Genomic DNA, 21,304 nt, shown 5'->3' on the forward strand with positions numbered 1-21,304 from the left:
GTAAGTTGTACATTGCCAAGTCACTGCGAATTGGCACAAACTGAGGCAGCCAAAATTAGTGGAGATTTGACAATTTAGGCCTAATGCTCTCTGAGTCACTGCCTCTCCACCTGTTACATGGGGATGATAATACTCACCTCCCTCCCTGGGAGCATGGGTGGATTTACTGATGTTTTAACAATATTTTGTAGGCAATGTGCATTATCCTAAGGCTGGGAGCTTGTTCCCTCATTAGCGAGGGTCCAAAGAAATCACCTCCAAGAAACCAGAGGTGCACATAATGTCAAGACTGGAAATACAAGTGTGGACTTAGAACGAATGAAAAGCTCACCTTAGGGCCTGCTGGACCAGGCAGTCCAAAAGCCCCTGGCGGCCCTGATTCTCCCTGTAACAAAGAGCACATGGGTTAGTTGTGTGGTTTCAAATGCTTGCATTCAATTTTGAAATGTTTAGAGAAGGTACAAAAAAGAGCCACCGCTGAAGGATACACAGTTGTTACTGATGGAAGCTCCACATTGCCTCCGGTGCTTGCACTCCACATGTCATGTGAACATAAAAACATCCGAACATCCATACTGGGTCAGACCAAAGGTCCATCTAGCCCAGTATCCTGTCTTATGACAGTGACCAATGCCAGGTGCCCCAGAGGGAATGAACAGAACAGGTAATGATCAAGTGATCCATCCCCTGTCACCTATTCCCAGCTTATGGAAAAAGGGGTAGCTCCTGAAGTCCATAATGTGCTTTTTCTAAAGAAGAACCATAATGAGACCAGACCAAAGTAAATATACCATTGAAATATCCGGACATTCATTAGCTCTTTGCAGGCAGCTTTCTAAGCAACAAAATGTCATCTTCAGGGCTCATGCCACCTAGGATTTACAATTGGTCAGGCCTCTAAAGGCTACATCACAAATGTGATCTTTAACAGTCGGCCCAGTGCAATGAACCCATCATATCAGGGCAGTGGAAGGTTATGATGTTAGGACACCATGTCGCCATATATCACCCCCAGATCAGTTTCATGTACAATATGATACAGTTGCATTGGTTCGGAAAGGTATTTCGGGATGATCTAATGACCTGCAATATTGGGAGGACCTCTCAAAAATCACTGTGGCTGGCAGAATTGGCTTACCTCCTGACACAGCATGACAGGGATGGGAAGCAAGAGAGCATTCTGCTGTGTACCCCTTCTCTGTTATTAGTTCATGTATGTCTGACCTCCCAAAGGAATCCTTTACCCAAGTTCTCCTAAATTGCAGCTAAACTACCACCAGGGAGCAGGGGCTACATGGCCGATGGGTTCCTGCACCAGGCACAGCAAACAGGGAGGCAGGCAAAGAATACAGATTAGCAAAAGGGAGGTTAAAGAAGAGGTTAAATGGGCAGATGATAGAAGTGGTTGAGGTAGGAGGTAAGAGGCCCAGATGGCAGGGCTAAAATATTAGTGACAAGTTGAGAAAAGTACACCCATAAAGAGTGCTGGAAAATGCTTGGACATTTGTCCCCTTCTGCAACATTCAGGCTAAGGGCATTTTATCCAGCATGCTTGAGTTTCCTCCTGCAAAGCCTGCAGCTCTCCCCAATCCCAGAGCTTTTAACAGCGTATGCATCACCGAGAGATGTTCAGTCCTCTGCTTTTGTGAGTGAGATGCCAACACTGGCTTCCCTGTTGCCCTTATCCACTCAGGGTACGTCTACACTACAGGATTATTTCGATTTTACATAAACCAGTTTTGTAAAACAGATTGTATAAAGTCGAGTGCACGCGGCCACACAAAGCACAATAATTCAGCGGTGTGCATCCATGTACCAAGGCTAGCGTCGATTTCTGGAGCGTTGCACTGTGGGTAGCTATCCCGTAGCTATCCCATAGTTCCCACAGTCTCCCCCGCCCATTGGAATTCTGGGTTGAGATCCCAATGCATGATGGTGCAAAAACAGTGTCGCGGGTGATTCTGGGTAAGTGTCGTCACTCATTCCTTCCTCTGTGAAAGCAATGGCAGACAATCATTTCGCGCCCTTTTTCCCTGGATTGCCCTGGCAGACGCCATAGCATGGCCCATGGAAGCCCATTTTGCCTTTGCACTGTCACCGTGTATGTGTACTGGATGCTGCTGACAGAGGCGGTACTCAATGCTACACAGCAGCATTCATTTGCCTTTGCAAGGTAGCAGAGATGGTTACCATCCCTTATTGCACTGTCTGCCATTGTAATTGCAATGAGATGACGGTTATCAGTCATTCTGTAACCGTCTGCTGCTGTCATGGGTGCTCCTGGCTGGCCTTCGCTGAGGTCGGCGGGGGCGCAAAGACAAAAATGGGAAATGACTCCCCAGATCATTCCTCCTTTATGTTTTATCTAAAATAGAGTCAGTCCTGCCTAGAATATGGGGCAAGGTACTAGAGAACCAGTTGTACCAGAGAACCAGAGGAGCACAGCGCTCAGTGTCAGATCCCACAGGAAATCAATTCCCTGGTGAGTACAGACTCAGTTCCTTTGAGCCTTAACAAGGGAAAAAAATCAATCAGGTCTTTAAAAAAGAAAAGCTTTTAATAAAAGAAATAAAAAGTAAAAATTATCTCTGTAAATCAAGATGGAATATTACAGGGTCTTTCAGCTTATAGACACTAGGGAGAATTCTCGCCCCTAGCATACATACAAATTAAAAATCTTTTCAGCAAAATACACATTAAAAACCTTCCAGCCAAATACACATTTGCAAATAAAGAAAACAATTAAAAAGACTAAACCGCCTTTCTACTTTTGTATGTACTAAATTTGAACAAAAGATTAGAGAGCCTGTAGGTATGTGTGGTCACTCTCAGAACCCAGAGAGAACAACATACAAGGAAAACACACAAAACAAAGTCTTCCCTCCACCGAGATTTTTAAAGTATCTTGTCTCCTGATTGGTCCTCTGGTCAGGTGTTCCAGGTTCACTGTTTGTTAACCCCTTACAGGTAAAAGAGACATTAACCCTCAACTATCTGTTTATGACACCTTGTCTTCCCAACCACGTTTCAGTTGTTTGTCACTTGCCAAATTTTAACCATTCAGCCCAAACTGTTCCATTCCAGGTATCTGCTTCAGGAAAACTTTTTTTTTGGAAAGTTTCAGCCAAAAAGGATCAGTTTTTTCCAAGAATGCAATTACAGAAAAATATCTTGTTTGACCCATCTTAAAAACATTCTCACCCATTTTGCTGAGATGTTCTGGTGCCATTGAAGCAGGGACTTGAGCTTTCATGGGAATGGATGTCACCTTTTGATATTCCTGTAAATAACCCCTTTGGCCGGCTCATATGCCCCAAAACCTCTCATTTTGCACATGCTCAGTAGACATTATTAGAATCTGGCTGCTAATTTCTCCAAAGATTCCATTTGAACAATGGAGAGCTAATTCAAGAGCAGCTATTCTGCAATTGCTATTCTGGGCTATTTCCTTATGCAGTCTCCCTGAGTCTCAACATTCCTTTGCTGTCAGCCAGTGCTAGGAATCTGACTGGTAAAATGTGTACCTCGTCCTTCTACTGGCTAGCCCACATAGGAGATGACAACTTTCTACTGCCAACAGTTACTCTGGAAGCTCAAAAGTCAGAAGTCTGTGCTGTGGATTTAAAAAAGATTGACCTGGCTTTAAACCAGTGGTTCTTAAACTTTTGTACTGAGGACCCCTTTCACATAGCAAGCCTCTGAGTGCGACTCCCCACCTCTTATACATTAAAAACACATTTTAATATAGTTGATGCCATTATAAATGCTGGGGCAAAGCGGAGTTTGGGGTGGAGGGTGACAGCTCATGAACGCCCACGTAATAACCTTGCAACCCCCTGATGGGTCACGATCCCCAGTTTGAGAACCCCTGTTTTAAACTATGTGGGAGACAATGTGGTTGCATGTGATGGACTTTCTGGGGGGTTTTTTGGTTTTGTTTTTTTTGGGTTTTTTTTGTTTTTCTTTTTGCGTGTTTGTTTTTCAGTTTGCTTGTTTAAAAACCTAATAAATCACACATAAAAATACATTAAAAAATATTAAGGTTGCAAAGTCAAGCACTCAGAAGTCACAAGATGCAAGAATTAAGGTTGCCTATGCATATATTACCTGGGAAGGTTACCTTTGCGCATATGTACACACACAGAGATGTACTGATACAAACACACCACACAGTACCACTAAATCAAGAGCCAGATTCTGCCACCCTTACTCATATTTCTAGTCATTTACTCCATGAGTGGAACCACTGACTCCAAAAGATATATTTGTGGATGAAGGTACTAATCAATGTGAGACAGAGAGACAGATCTAACCCTTTATTTATTTAACGGCATACATGGCACTTCTCGGGGTTAATACTAGCTGGCTTCAGCAAAGTATGTATTGCATATACATAAATTAAAGTCATTATTTTCATTATCAGATTTCACGCAAACTGAACCTTCATGGAGAGCCTTAGTTTGGAATTTCTAATGCGGGGAGGGAGGCAGGGGAGGGAGAACAGATCAGATCTGCTCTATTTGAATGATACTCTAATGAGACAGAAATCCAGCAAATAGCAAATTTGATGTTCAAGGCAATCATTTGCCCAGAGAGGTCAATATACCTGGGAAGGAACTGCTGTTTCCTGACACAAAAGCTTACAACATAGGTAAGAAGGCAGTTCCTTATCAGCAAAACTCCCCCCTCCCAGCCCCACAGCCACCACTTTCCTTCTCTTTCCTTTTCAAAGTGGAGGAATCAGGAAACAAAATCCTCTTTCCTCACTATTTGTTTTACATGATGGGGCAACGCTAGCATGGATGAATGGAGGTGTCTTCTTTCCTCTTTGTATCAGTCTGGCAAGACGTAGCCAATCTGCATGCAAGATTTTGGCACCCAGCTCCTCCTCCTCCTCCCAGAAGCACCCAGTACATTGGCTCCTAAGTGGATGAAAGCTTGAGCCATGTCACTGAAAGCATTAGAAGAACAAGATAGAAGGTGGCTCTGGCATACCAAGCAGAAGAGCTTTTTCACCTGGGATCCCCGTGAACCCCAGGATGTCTGCCTAGAGGTGCACGAAGAGCAAACTGCATTAGTGATTTAAGTGCCCTTCCAGTTTGAATGATCATTTAACAGCCCCTCTCATATTCTTATCCTGAGCAAAGTGAAGGAATACCCCCGGTCTCCAGAGGCAGGTCTAACAGTGTGCCTTCAATGGGGAAGCCTCACTCAGCCCTGCCTGGTGCTACAAGGTTACAGCCTGGAGGCTGGTAGATTTCCACTTTCATTGTTAACTCCGGTCAGTTGCTCTTCATCCCTCAGAACAGTGGAAATCACTTGGTCAACTCAAGGGCTGGATCAGCAGCTGCTGGTGCCTTAACAAAAGTACAAGGGTAGATTGCACTGTCTGATTCAAAGCTGTGCTTTGACCAAGTGAGTGTTTCAATCTTTGAGAAAAAAATGGGGAACAGATTGGGCATTAAGCATCAGACTTGGTCTACAGTTAAGTTTAGCTACCACAGCTTGTCATTTAGGACAGTGAGTAAAATAACACCCCTAACCGAACAGCTGTGTCAGCAAAAGCCCTGCTGCAGACTTAGTCATTCCAGCAAAAAAAGTCCTTAGCCAAACATAACTTATTTTGCTTGGAGAACTGATATAAATTATACTCACAGACTTTTCCCCCAACCTTCCCAGTATAAACTGTGCCTCACTCAGAGGGTTTGATGGTACTGTAGAGATACTGGAAAATCCTTTCTAGTGTAGACAAGGCCTTAATGAGTCAATACAATAGTAATTTAATGACCATAATGTTCTGATGTACTTTCCATAACAGAAACACAAAAACGTTACACAGGCTTTTCACTGGGGATAGAAGGATGGATTTTGTTCACTTGTACTCATTTTTTAGGCTGGTGTTCACCCTAGGCAAACAGAGGGAGGGATAGCTCAGTGGTTTGAGCATTGGCCTGCCAAACCCAGGGTTGTGAGTTCAATCCTTAAGGGGCCCACTAAGGAATCTGAGGCAAAATCAGTACTTGGGCCTGCTAGTGAAGGCAGGGGGCTGGACTCAATGACCCTTCCAGGTTCTAGGAGATAGATATATCTCCATTTGTTTTCTTTTTTGAACAGAGTCTACACGCCATTTACATCCCACTGAGGTCCTGAAAACATGACTTAAACGGGGCATGCTGCCTGTACTGGCCCAAAGCAGAGAAATGAATTTCATCCTTAATGAAGAGAGACAGTTGGTTGAATTATCTGTCAATCAAAAAGGAGGCAAGGGAGTTAAATTGGTGGTCCTGCCCCTTAGAGACACACTTTAGAAATACAACACATTTCCTGTTTAGGACTAAATTATGTGTATCATAATACTCACTTGTAGAATTCAAAGGGTTTATTGAAAGTAACAACTTCACCACACACAGGCATGATTCAAACTTCCTACTAAGATCCCCTCTCCCCCAAGTCAGATACAACAAAATACACAAGACATCAACTTAATGTTAAGATCAAAATACAGTACTCTATATTTGTGGAGATGCTGTCTACCCTGACCATTCCAACATTTCATGTGAAGTATATTGAGATCCTGGGGTAGACAGTGCTACAGAAGTAACTTGAATGCAGCTTGTCATATGCGGCTTTGTACTGGGATCATCTAGTTCAAAGGGGGGTTCATCATAAAGTTTATATCAGAATGTATCGGTATGTTGAAACAAACTGATTTAATAAAGGAAGGGAGGTGGCTTGCAGGTGTAGGGAAGGGTCAAGGATGAATTTGAGTTATTTGTTAGTCTCAAATCCTAGACTGCCAATGCGATGAATGCTGAAATAGAAGAATAATCCCTCAGTGACTTTTTTAAGCTAACAAGCCATGTTTATCTGCCTTTATCCCATTCACTTGCAACTCCTCACGGAGCTGCCAAGTTTACAAACATGTCTTCAGCTTGAAAACAGCTGTGGTCTATAATCACATATTTTATTTGAAACTCTGGGTTGTGGCCTATGATAATGGAGATGGGAACTATCTAAACAGTTAAGTAATGGCAAAAATCAGCCCTAAACATGCATTTAGACTGTAATTAGCCCCGTTGCCTTCCAATTCAAACAGTAATTCACTTGACTTTTCCTTCAGTTATTCATTTTATACAGATAGCATGGGGGGAATATTAAACAGTACATATTCTATATCCTGTTTGTTGTCTCTGTCACACAGGCTCCTTTTTTACGTGGAGGTGCCTCTTATTTTAATAAAAATGAAACTGAATTTCTCACCGAGTCACTCCAACATCAGTAGAGGTGCCTCCTACACTGGCATTGGGAGTCCTTCAAAAGGCAGTCAAATGAGACTAGGTGAGTTAGAGGCTTGGAACAATCCTCCTCTGGCACTGTCATGGACTGGGTGAGCTAACAGGTCTTTTCCATGTCTCACTTGTAAGATTCTGTAATTGGCAAGGGCACATTCACCACGAGTGCCACCAGTCCCCAGTCCAGCCCAGTGGTTGAAAGTAACGTTCATCTGTACTATTTCCAAAGTCCTCTTTGCGGTAAGGTAATGGTCACAGTCCAGTAGAGAAGAATCTGCATGACAAAACCACCACTGCTAATTGACACTCTCTGTTAGAGGTCATGAGCTGAACAAGAAAGGGAAATGAATTATTGTCTCCTCCCTACAGATGGTCTCTCCAGCTCAGGACTGAGGCTCGTTAAATGAGAATTGTGGGGAACTGCGCACTGCTGTGGTTCATATTATAAACCGTTTTCCGGCTGACAGCGAGCTGCAGGGCTGCCACCTGCTGCCTTTCTTCAGAACTATAGTCACGTCAGTATTTTTTTCATACATTGTGCATGTTTTTATTAGTATTTTCAAGGCCCAGAGGAAACTTGTTGCAAAGATGGAAGTTCAATCCAAGTCTCCTGAGTCTCAATCTAGTTAGTGCCAAGGCCACATCTTCCTCTCTCCTGGTTCCCTGTCACGCGTTTAATCCATTAGACCAGTGGTTCTCAATCAAAGATACACATACCCCTGAGGGTACACAGAGGTCTTCTGGGGGGTACGTCAACTCATCTAGATATTTGCCTAGTTTTACAACAGGCTACATAAAAAGCACTAGCGAAGTCAGCACAAACTAACATTTCATACAGACAGTGACTTGTTTATACTGTTCTATATACTATACACTGAAATGTAAGTACAATGTTTATATACCAATCAATTTATATATAATTATATGGTAAAAATGAGAGTCAGCAATTTGTCAATAACAGTGTGCTGGGACACTTCTGTATTTTTATGTCTGATTTTGTAAGCAGGTAGTTTTTAAGTGAAGTGAAATGTAGGGGTACGCAAGACAAATCAGACTCCTGAAAGGGGTACAGCTCTCTGGAAAGGTTGAGAGCCACTGCATTAGACCATGTAGCTTTGGAAAGACACGAGCACTTCCCCTTTCTCCTCCTCTAGCTTTTTGTTTTTCAGAGGTAACAACCTGTTAATTTTGGAGTGAATGAGGCTTTAAAAATTTGTTACAAAACAGCCAACCCGTGGAACTATTTCCATGCAACATTTCATCAACATTTTTAGAAACTTCATTAAACTTTGTGAATGTTCTGTGAAGTCAAAGCCAGGTACAGTTAGATGCTTGAGATTTTTGGAGTGGATATTTCACCCAGCTCCACTTTCGAAAGCTGCTGACCAGAGGTAACACAGATGACTGCATTCTTGAAAGCACTGATGCAGAATTGTATTAGCTTAATGAGGGTAAAACCCTATTAATATCTTGGCAGATTTCACATCAAAGCTTGCATTGCCTTATGCTTCTATAGGAGACCAGCAATTCATCTCTGCTAAGAGTTTGTTTTAGATCATTTGCCAAAAACAAAATGAAAAAAAAACCACAACAAAACCAAACAAAAGAACAGCCCACTTCAGTCACTGCACTTCACTCTGATTTAATAAATACAGAAGACATATGGTCTGATTTTCAGGTTTCAATGGGAGCTACAGGTGCTCTCAGACTCATTGGAAAACCAAGCTGTTAATGTACAGGAATTGATAAAAGGCTGGCTAAGAACTCTTACCATTATTGTAATGTTTCATTCATTGCACAGGGAAATTAAACAGAGCTCAATTGTTCCAGAACGTCCAGCCCCACTGGGCACACACACTGCCCCCAGCTGGAGCTCATGAGACACCGAGCCTCAGGGAAACACCAGGGCTTCTGGAGTTCCTGGGGAGAGGAGGTGCTGCATCATTTTCTGGCGGTCCTTTGTGCGCTTCCTTATGAGTACGATGGAAAGATCATGGGCCAGATCCACCTCTGCATCACCAGAGTGGGACAAAACAGCCAACGTGAACCAGTGATTTTGGCCCATGGCCTTTCCAATGACTGTACAGCGGGTAGGGGTAGGCGAATGAGGTAGCTGGTTACAGCTTCCCAATTCTATAGTCAGCTCTGCACTGGACCTGGCCCCAGCAGAGTTTAGAGAAGCCTAGGAGGTGCTTTAAAGTTTGCCAAGCCAGTAACGGTCCCCAACATACTATCCATCTCCCCCACCCTTGACCATTCCCTCTCGCAAGCCCTTACCACCACCTACCATGGGGATTCTGAAAGAGGATGATGGTAGTGGCATAGAAGTCACCTCCGTCAGCTCTATGCTGGATAGTGACTCTTCCACATCTAGGATATCCCCTGCTGTGAAGCCAGTTTCTACCCCTTTGCACAGCAGATGGTGCAAAGAGAGTGCAGTGGGAGAGAATATTTGGGTCTCAGTATTTCCGTGTGCACTGACGGAGCTCATTACAGTATCTGAAACGACTCCATTCAACAGCTCCAAGATCGACTGATCACCGTGTCTAAGAATTTCAAAAGTTAAAGAAAAAACCCCGGCACATTCATATTGTTTGCGGACCTATTTCTGGCTGAATGTACAGAAACCGAGGCCAAAGATCAGCTAGAATTGATGGACTTACAGTCCTCCAAAGCACTCCGCTTTTCCAAATTTTGTTGAGGAAAATTACTAAATTTCTACAAGTGCCAGCCAGAGCTCTGTGAGAGAATGGCTGTTTGTGCAGGCCCCTTTGGAAGCACTTACATTTCTGAAAAGGCCCTCTGCTTTCTATGGTTCTGAACAAACACAACACCACAACAGCAGAGTGGAGTCAAATCTGCATTCCACAGAGCATGTGCCAGGGCACAGAGAGAGCCAGACATGAAGGGGTTTGTTTTTAGAGCGGCAGTGCCAATATTTCCTTTGGTGCAGCTTTCCCTACGGTTCTCAGGGCAGACTGGGCCAAATGAAGTCGGTGGAGTAATGCCAGCAAAGACTATGGCTAATTGTGCCTGTGTTTTGTTAAACCCTGAGTGTACCTACTGTGCCTTGTAAATAGTAATCACTCTGTGTCTTTGTCTCTGATCAAATCCTATTTAAATCGACAGGCTCCTGCCAAGGACCTTGGTGCTGAAAAAAGTTAAGAAAGAGGGTAGAGATGGCATTGTGCTATGTACCACGCTGCCCTTGGTTCAGAAATAACAGAAATGGACACAAGGGGCCAAACTCCAAAGACAGTGTGACTCTATTCTGGATGGGTCACCCTGCCTCTGACAGATCCTGGAGAGGGTGTGTCCTTGTCCTGGGTAACTTGTCAGACCTATAAAGCCTCATCAAACTGAATCACTGCCCTACTGCTTTGTCCTTGCAGATGTACAGTTAACAATATTGTATATTGTAAAAGAACCAAAATAAAAAAATAAATAAATAAAACCCCAAAACAAACCCAGGAACATGTTTTTGTGAATGTTGTGAATGTGAATGTTGTGCCACCAAAAATAGATATTTGGATTCAAGTTTGAAATGTGACAAACAGTGAGCAGTTGTGCGACATAACGTGCTCTTTGTCTCTAGGTAAAAACAATCCTCGCCGCTTTCATCTGCCTTCGCTCAGGATCAAAGCTTCTGTCAGACAAACAGCTTGCCAGGCACTGGATGGTGAGTGTGCACTGAAGCAGAACAAGAACACGGTTGCCTTTAGCATGACATTGATTAATTTGTATCCTCCGGCCTATAAATAGCATGTGGCGATTGTAGCTGTGCAGTTCCAGATGATTTGTCAGGTACCAGGTGGATGTTTTGCCCTGTCAGAGAAATATTAACTTACCCTGCCCAGCTTCCCCGGGGACACCATTCTGGCTTTTTTTTTTTTTTACCCAAAGGTTTTTGTCGTATGCTGCGCCAGGTCCAAAAGGAATATGTCATACAGAGTAGGAAGTGGACACACCTAACAGGTCTCTCTGAATTTAGGCCCTGATTCTGCACTTTCATCCACATGGGTTGAAGCCGTGTCCACACAGAGTCCCAGTGATTTGCCACAATACAGCCCTGTGACCTGGTGCACTTAAGGCTGCCCAGGGTAGACTCTTGCCATAAGATTGTGAACTATTCACGGTAGACCCAGTCTCTAAAGTACTATATGCTCCTCTGGAGCTGTAAAAACAGTTGACCATAATAATGTGCACTCCTCCACTGAACAGATAAAAAATGTTTCTGATCAAGGCAATGGCTTCCTAGCAGAGTCTTTTTGTGTCCCATTCTTGGTTTGTTACCCAGAAGCATCAGACAGGCGACTTGGAAGCTTTTTGCTGATGTAAGAGAGCCCAGAAGGTGCTGGCATTTGAAGTTACAGCATCTCAGGTTAGTGTGGCCGGGGCAGAGTGATCTAGCTGCCTATCTGCCCTAAATGTCAGAGTTGCTATTTTTAACCTCTAAAGGGGAAGGTCAGCCTGGCAGCAAGCTTGGATAAGGGGTTTGTCATATGGAGAAGGAAGGACCTGACTGCCTAACTTTATCAATCAACTGGAGTAAACGACACTGCCTCTGCTCTTCTTCCGATCTTATGAATGGGTAAGGAGAGGAGAAACTTGGCCACAAGAACAGGTTTCAAAGCTCTTAGTCAGGGGAAAGATGGCAGATCGCATGTGATGGGGTGATGCCTTTGACTGACTACAGATCTGCTGGGGGTGACAAAGATCTGTTTTGTGTAGCACCTCTGAAGGCTGTAATTGACTAGAATAACAGGCTCGTTTTATATTCTACATGCACATTAGCTGGTTAGGAAGGCTCTTTTCACCTGTTCTTGACAAGCAGCTAATCCATACCTGTCAGTCGTAATACTGTGTTAAAGAGTGTTCTGCATCCTGGCCTGGTTATCAGTGACTGAATCACAGGACTCTCTTTTACAGAACTCTCACCAGAAGAGGAATGGAGAGATGAAAAAGCTTTCTGACACTATTCGTTTTCACACTCGGAGCTGAATCTGGCAAGGAAATGCAAGAAAGAAAGAAAGAAAGAAAGAAAGGTAGTGGAGAGTTTACAGCTTTGTCATTGCCAGCAGATGTCACTGTGTACCAGCCATGGGCCTGGCAGTGAGAGACCAGGACCGAAAATGTAAGTTAATGTTCACTTAGATTGTGTAAAGGGGAAAAAAATCTGTACAAGCCCTGGAATTTTTTCAGTGTTGAGAACTAAGCTGTCAGGATGCAAAATTATTATTATGTGATCTGGCTTCAAGTTGTTTGTTACAATCTGCAGCTGTTATTCTGGGTCACAAAACCCACTGATTTTATCTAAAACCCTTTAATTATTGTTTAAGGGGAAAGAAGCCAACCCAACCGCAGCTCCTCAGTTATTCAGCTAGCCATGCAGAAAGCACTCTAAGTCGAGGAAAGAGGGTTTAAAAAAATACTAGAATCATAGAATGAAACTGCCCTGACCAGACAAAGGAATGGAGAGTACATGTGGAAACCACAAACACTTAACCATTATGTACCCGCTGTTATCTGAGACCCAGAAGAAAATTACAAATATTAAATAACCAAAAGCCACGTGATAGCCCTGGGAGGTAGGTAAGCTGTTATTACACAGGTGGTAAATGAAGGACCTAGAGGGTATGTCTACACAACTATAAAAATCCTGCAGCTGGCCTGGCTCAGCTGATTTGGGCTCACAGGGCTTGGTCTTCAGGGCTGAAAATTGCTTGTAGACATTCAGGCTCGGGTTGACACCCAAGCTCTGGGACCCTGCAAGGGTGGAGGGTCCCAGAGCTCTGGTTCCAGCCTGAGCCCAAACATCCACATAGCAATTTTTAGCCCCACAGCCCAAGTCAGTTGACCCAAGCCAGTTGTTGTCATGCTGCAGATCTTTTAGCCCCATGTGGACATACCCAGTGAGGTTAAATGCTGGGTGACCTTACAGTCAGCGTTTAAGTCCAGAAGGTACCAGCAGATCATCTAGTCTGACCTCCTGCATGTCACAGGCCATTAACACCACCCAGCACCTGCAGACTAAATCCAACAACCATAGACAAGTCAAGTCAGTAACAGAGCTAGGAACTGAACCCAGCAGTCTTGATTTCTAGTTGCCCTATTCTAACCAGTTTATTTATGAACTAAAAAGCAGCACATCCCTATCTCACCCCACCCTGGTCATGAAAACCACCAGCTGCAACATCCTCAGAACTTTGCTGATTTCTGCTGTGAACCAGGTTCTAAGGAGCTCAGCTTCCCTCAGCCATTCATTGCCAGTGAAGAATGCTGATCGATGGCATTTTCAAACTGATGAACAAGTGTCTCCAAATGTTCATGCGTTTCCCCCCACAATTTGGTGCCCAAATGTAGTGAGGAGGTTACGAGGAAGCCATCCATCCACTGACTCATTCCACCAAGGCCATCTATATATTAAAAGGGATTTTTATTAATTATTGTTACTATTATTTGTGTTATGGTAGCAGCTAGAGGGCCCAAGTGAGACTGGGGCTCCATTGTACAAGGCATCTTCCAAACACATAGTGAGACACAGTCACTACCTCAAATACGCACAAAATGCAGGAGAAAGGAACTATTAATACTCCCACAAAGGTACGGAGGTGCCTAAACCCCAGACTTAAGTCCCATCTTTAGGTACCACTGCATTCACAAAAGCTCTGCTCAGCTGCCGGCTAACCTTGTAGGTGCCTATGCGCATTGGAGGTTAAGTTTTTACAGTAAGTGTTAGAGTTCCCTAGACACATCTGTTTCTGACTCCGGGCATGCTAACTGCAGCCCCACCCCAGGCATGTGGACACCTATCTCCCACTGTGATCAAGAAACTGGGGAAAGATAGGTGTGTTGCTTGTTGGGGCCTGATATGATAGGCAGCATCTAAGCATGCCTACCTTGATTGGGTCCCATTCAAAATCTGGCCAGAGAAGGAGGTTGTTCTGACCACAGTATGACTTTTAGCACAGTGACTAGTGCACTTAACTAGGATGTGGGAGCCCCAGGTTCAATTCCCCACTCTGCCTGATGGGGAGAATGGCTTTGAAGAGGGGTCTTGCACCTCTCAGAGCAGTGCTGTAACCGATGAGCTATGGGGAATTCTGACCTAGGGCTCTCAGTCTTGCCTGTTGAAGCTGTTCCACTGTGGCTGAATAATTAAAGTCATTGAGACACAGAGAACGACTATGTAGCCTGGTGGTATGGGCACCCATCTGGTAGACCGAGGGTCCAGGTCCCCCTGCTCCAATAATCCTTTAATTATTTATACACAGTGGAACAGCTTCAATACCATTACACCGTTATACTCTGTAATGAAACACACTTCCAGTGCCTTTGCATGAGTGAACGCTTCTGCTCAGTTTTCTCCTCCTACAGCATTCTCTCCTTTGGACAATGAGGGTAGCAACTATGGCCCAGCCATTTCCTTACCTAGCCAGGGCCAGTTCCAGCTTTTCTGACATCCCAAATGGCCAAAAGAAAAAGAAAAAAAAAGACAAGTGGCAGCACTTCGGCGGCAGCTCAACCATGCCGCTACTTCTGTGGCAGTTCGACAGTGGGTCCTTCTTTTCTTCCTCTTCGGCAGCAATTCAGTGGCAGCTCAAAGAGGAAGAGAGGGAATGAGGTACCCACCACCGAATTTCCGCCAAAGACCCGGACGGGCAGCCCCGATTCCGGACAGAGTGCAGTCCCTTTGAATTGGCCGCCCCAAGCACCTGCTTGCTAAGCTGGTGCCTGGAGCTGGCTTTGTGTCTAGCTTAGGGTGTTTTACTTTATCTGGATACTGGATTGTGTCCTATGAGGGGGTCAACCATGTAATGGTCCCTGTGGGAGTTAGCGGATCCACAGGCCTGGTGCAGACCCACCGTGTGCTTGCTTCTCTGTGCTATCATGCAGGAGACCTGGGTGCAGTTTCTCTACTCTCCCATGGATGGGAATGCTGTTGAAGTTCATTGAGGGCTGCATGCTGCAAGAGGCTGAGCACCCTAAGATTTCATTGCCCTTAGTTTGAATTAAGGGTGGCTCGGCACATCTCAGGAAATGCTTAGCACTTTGCAAGGCAGGGCACTTCACTCCTCAAAGCCTTTTGAAATAAAAGAATCCAAAGAGCAGTCTGCCTTGTGATGTGCATGGTTGTCCCCTAGGAATGCAGACACGGCTGCAGACCTCACAGGGTACAGTATCTACTGTTTCAGATCTGACTTCCCTAGACTTTGATCAGGAGCATCTGTAACCCTGTCTTGCTTAAATCACTCTAGATAATGCTCTACAGTCATTGCCCCATCTTTCTATTCACCTATGTTGATTCTCCCTGGGCTGGTGGGGGCTTGATGATCTGTGTGGCAGGCTTTGCTGTCACCTCAGACAGCACTGAGTGGGGCAGATTATGTCCAGTGCAGATGGGAGCTTTTCAGACAACCAATGGGGCAAATCACAGACAGCACAAAGTACTACTCATGGTTATTATGCCTTAGGATATTAATCCAGGCACAATCTGCACTCCCACAATAGATAAGATTTCATTTAGGTGGTGACCACAAAGTTGGCATGAGCATGTGCTAACAGATTGTATGCAAATGCAATCGTGTATGTGTAAAGCATGTAATTAGGTATGCAACCAAGTCCATACACATGGACAAGTGTAACATCCACTTTAATATATGGAGATACACCTATCTCATGGAGCTGGAAGGGTCACTGAGTCCAGCCCCCTGCCTTCATTAGCAGGACCAAGTACTGATTTAGCAGGCCAATGCGCAAACCACTGACCTATCCCTCCCCCTCCCCCTCGCTAGTGACCAGAGATTGTACCCAGGACTTTATGAATGTCTATAGTTTGAACTAAAGGACTAACTCCCATAGCTGGCAGCTGAAGCAGACTCATCTGTGCAGATCAGACACAGAGTGGGAAGTGTGACACATACTGAAAAGTGGATTATACAAGCACACCTGTTTGCACAAGCATTTAACTGCTTGCATGTACAAGTTCAAATTTTGTGATTACAGTGCAATATTTGGGGCACAAGGCCTGGGCACTGTGCCTGTCACTCTCCTGGTTTGTGCGTACCTACTTCAGCACCCGACAATACAACACACAAGTCATTCCAGTAATATCTAGGCACAACAGGGCAAGTTAAGGATGCCGTTTCAGCTTTCGTTATGAATTCTCTCATTTTCTAAATCAAACAAATTCTTATTCCTAAACTTTCCAGTAAGGAGTGGAGGATTTCAGCCAGGGTTGTTTGTTGGTTTGCCATCAATAATGTGCTCGGTGCTGTACTATATCAAAATATAAAGATGATCCATGCCCTGATCAATGTCAGTAGAGTTACACTGGCATAAAGCTGGTATAGCAGAATGGAGAAGCAAACCAGTGCCTCACCTTTCATTCTAGATCAGGAACTGACTTCTGATGAATGCTTAAGACCATTCTGAATCACCCAGCACACACAATAATGAGGATCTACGAAGGCAATACAATCTTACCATCTACTTTGTCTCAAAACACGGTAACTTCTCTTTCATCGGCACTGGAGACATGAGCCCTGTCCTTAAAGAGATCACAATGCAAAACAGAACAAGGAGGCCCTGCTTTTGGCTTTTGAAGTCAATCTCTTTTCTCCATTTACTTGCCCCTAGCAGATTTAACAGCCCACAATCCCAGAAACGCAGACATAAGACTGGCACTACTGGGTCAGACCAAAGGTCCATCTAGCTCAGTATCCTGTCTTCCGACAGTGGCCAATGCCGGGGGCCCCAGAGGGAATGAACAGAACAGGTAATGATCAAGTGATCCATCCCCTGTTGCTCACTTCCAGCTTCTGGCAAACAGACGCTAGGAACACCATTCCTACCCATCCTGGCTAATAGCCATTGATGGACCTATCTTCCATTAATTTATCTAGTTCTGTTTTGAACCCTGATATGGTCTTGGCCTTCACAACATCCTCTGGCAAGGAGTTCCACATGTGGACTGTGCATTGTGTGAAGAAATACTTCTTTTTATTTGTTTTAAACTTGCTGCCTATTAATTTTATTTGGTGACCCCTAGTTCTTGTGTTATGAGAAGTAGTAAACAACACTTCCTTATTTACTTTCTCTACACCAGTCATGATTTTATAGACCTCAATCATATCACCCTTTAGCTGTCTCTTTTGCAAGGTGAAAAGTCCCAGTTTTATTAATAGCTCCCCATACAGAAGCCATTCCATATCCCTAATCATTTTTGTCGCCCTTTTCTGAACTTTTTTCAGTTCCAATATATCTTTTTTGAGATGGGGTGACCACATCTGCACACAGTATTCAAGATGTGGGTGTACCATGGATTTATATAGCGGCAACATGATATTTTCTTTCCTATTATCTATCCCTTTCTTAATTATTCCTGCATTCTGTTCACTTTTTTGACTGCTGCTGCACATTGAGTGGATGTTTTCAGAGAACTATCCACAATGACTCCAAAATCTCTTTCTTGAGTGGTAACAGGGAAATATAAAGCCGCCATGGTCGAAGTGAAGGGAAAGAGAGAGATGTTTTATTCCACCATTTTGCGGGCAAAACGAAAACATACCAGGAGGTGTGTGAGTCCTCTGATGCCAAGTATACCAGTTCAGTGAACCTTTTCAGAGAAACATACACGTGCTCTCTTCCTCTTCTGCTGGGAGTACAAAGTAGGTCTAGCACAGTTAGGCATCTGACACTTCCACTGCCAAATGTACCAGTTACTTCAATCACACCAGGACCCCTTCTTCTGACATATGCACACCCTGTTCCACTACTGCTAGATGTATCAGCCACACTCAACAGAGCCACACCTTCTGTGCTGCTGATCTCAAAAGATGTGCTGGGCAGGTATCAGCCCTTCTGCTACTTAATCAGTGGGCATGCTCAATAATAGCACATTCTCCTCCTGCTGTCAAACATGCCAGCCATGCTCAGCAGAGACCCACCCTCCACCAAGAATTGTGCCAAAACATGCCTAGACCATGCTCATGTTCTTTATAGACAAATATACAAGACACAGCTCCTTTGTTACTAAATGTAGGCCCACTGAATGCCTCTGCTGGCAAATGTATCAAACAACCAGATGTAACTAGTCATAAATTCATGGATCTTTATGATGTTGGTGGGCAGCCATCAAGGATGCCCCTTGGCTACCTAATCAGAGAAGTTCAGCCCAGATGTTGTATCCGGTTTTCAATCAAAACCTGCATGCTCACCATATTCCTCAGCAGGGTGACAAAGGCAGGAGGTGGCACCTCCTACCATTCAGACTCTTCTTGACCAGATCAGACCTTATTTCTACTACAGCACCAACATATTAAATATAATGCTTTTAATGGGGGCTGAGTGACCCTTGTCACATGAAAAACACTGGCTGATTTCTAAAAGCTGCATTGTAAATCTAGAACGTCAATTGTAGGCCAAATTCTGCCTGTCATTGGAAAAGGTCGCACATATATTAATGCAGAAATTTGCCCTTTATTCTTCCCATGTCTATGGGCTGCCTTAGTAACATTTCTTCTAATAAGGAACCTTCATTTGCAATGTAAGAAGGTCAAATGGAGCATTTTGCATGTATATGATCAATAGATTACAATCAGACAAAGTAGAGATAGAAAGGTTCAAATGGTCATAGACTCCATCTCTACCTGCCAGTGCAGGATTCTTCCCTACAGGACATTTACTAATGGATCGTCTAATATAGTTTTAAATAGTTGTCCACTGTTTCCTTTGAGAGTTCGGCAGACAATTACATCTCATGGTCAGGATACTTTATGTCTTCCTTCTTCATTTCATCCCATTATCCCCCGGTACCACCCTAATTAATTATTTCCATTCCTCCACTAACGATCAAATATTTATAGAGTTTCTCCATATCCCCCCAGAATTACCACTTAGCCAGGCTAGGCACATTTGTCTCTTTTAATCTTTCCACATCCAGCGATCCCTTCAGCCCTCAATCTTTTTACCTTGCTCTTCTCTACGTTTTCCAGGTTGTCAGCCTCATTCCAGTGCCCAGAACTGAGTGTGATATTCTCGGTGTGATTGTAACACAGGGATACAGTGGGACTATTATCTCTCTTCTCCATAAGGTCATGTTTTGCCTATGCAGCCTAAATTTGCATTGACTGTTTTTGCTGCCTAATAGCCTAGAAACCCATGTCTAGTTGCCAAGCACTATCCCCACCATGCTTCATTTGCCATTACTGATTTCCACTGAATATATTTTCCCAGATAGACAAAACATTTTTCCAAGTGAACCTCATTTCGTTACTTTGCATCCATATTTTTTATTTTTCTAGACCTTATTTCTGCGTCCTTACTAATATTTCTAACAACAGAAACATGCTGTTTTCCCCCTCTTTCAGATCATTAATGAAAATATTCAATAAGATGAGACCATGCGTGAGTCCCTTCAGTGCTCGGATACCTCTGTAAAAATCAATACACTGCCACTTATCCGTACCGTTTGCTCACGTTTCTTGAGCCAGTTTTTGATCCATTAGACGGAGCCTGATTCTCCATCGCATTGCTCCTTGTGTAGTCCTTCCCCCTTGTCCAAGTGAGTGTTATCATTCTGATATGATTGCATTTTACACACACTTTGCACAGCTGGAATTGAGACTACCCCAGGGTCAAAGCAGTGACAAATCTTAACATTTCTGATGAAGTGTGTGCAAGAAAGTATATTGCTTCCTTTACTAAAATCCAACCAGCGCAGATCTTCTGAATTCTCTTTGCTCATAATGGTCTCCCTCCTGCAGGTCTTACTCTGGAAGTTTCCATGGGTCCCAAAATTAGAATTTGAGTTAAACAAAGTAGTGGAATGAGCTATGATCTAACCGTGTTGTATAATTAACAATATCACCATACCTGTTCTCCCTTCTCTCCTCTGCCATATGGTCCTCTGCCCTAAATTATACTACATTGCAACTTTTATTCAAGGATCTCAAAGCACTCTATAAATATTATTTGTCATAACACCAATGCAGATTTTATTCGTAATTATTTATACAGGGGCATATGTGCATGGCTCTTTACATGAAGAAAAGCAGAAGACAGAGATACTGCTCTGGGACTGTTTATAATCCAAGGTCATGGTCCTGCAATTGTCCTACAGAGGTGCAAAGGTCTGTCCCTGTCGGTCCAACTGCAGGATCAGGAGCGAAGTTCAGACAAAATATAAGGTGAGATGGAGATAAATCCTGGTGGGAGAGGAACACGGGATGTGCAACAACAAAATCACGTGGGTGCTTAGGAAATTGCCTACATTTCTTCAGGGTTACACGTTATTTAATTAAAGATGAACTTATTATATAGATCAATATTATTACACCTATAAAACAGGGCAGCACAAATAGATCAAGCGATTTCCCTAGTTCAGACAACAAATAGCAGCTTAAAAGAACCTAGACTCTCTGAACCCCAGCATCCCCATTCTCACCAGACCACACTTACTCCTGATTCAACATATGATGTTAGTTAATATTTGTGACATTAAGCTTCCAAAAACAGACATACCCTCAGCTTTCATTAGTCTCAATCGCTGTTAAAAACTCAGCCTTTTTTTCTCCATTAAATAATGAACCAGAGGGTGTCATTTTTTATCAGGAGCACCTGATTGAAATGAGATCCCAATGTCACCTTAATGTCACCTGTAAACAGCAAAGATCGACTCTTTCCTTTGTGTGTTAATGCACCACAGGGTCCCTCCTGGATGTGCTACGCAGTCATTGTATCCAATTCGCACATTTTAACTAAAAGGCCAACGACAGGCCAACTAGCCCTCGGCTTGAGTGACAAAGCATTGAAACACACAGAAAATGGCATCAGCTGACTGACACTAGAAGGGTTTAGACTTGAAATTAGACGAAGGTTTCTAACCATTAGAGGAGTGAAGTTCTGGAACAGCCTTCCGAGGGAAGTAGTGGGGGCAAAAGACTTATCTGGCTTTAAGACTAAGCTTGATAAGTATATGGAGGGGATGATATGATGGGATAGTTTAATTT

At 43.7% G+C, this 21,304-nt stretch overlaps 1 protein-coding gene across 1 annotated transcript in view; it reads right to left on the reverse strand.

Moving 5' to 3' along the window:
- The window catches only part of COL22A1 (collagen type XXII alpha 1 chain), a 346,712-nt gene that overhangs the window by 177,476 nt on the left and 147,932 nt on the right, over window positions 1–21,304 (reverse strand). Inside the window, 4 exon segments of the mRNA XM_075062036.1 lie at window positions 332–385; window positions 2,008–2,043; window positions 14,020–14,037; window positions 20,169–20,207. Of these exon segments, the coding sequence (XP_074918137.1) occupies window positions 332–385; window positions 2,008–2,043; window positions 14,020–14,037; window positions 20,169–20,207 (147 nt within the window).

Source organism: Chelonoidis abingdonii, chromosome 2 (assembly GCF_003597395.2).
Source record: "Chelonoidis abingdonii isolate Lonesome George chromosome 2, CheloAbing_2.0, whole genome shotgun sequence".
Classification (NCBI taxonomy): Eukaryota; Metazoa; Chordata; order Testudines; family Testudinidae; genus Chelonoidis; species Chelonoidis abingdonii.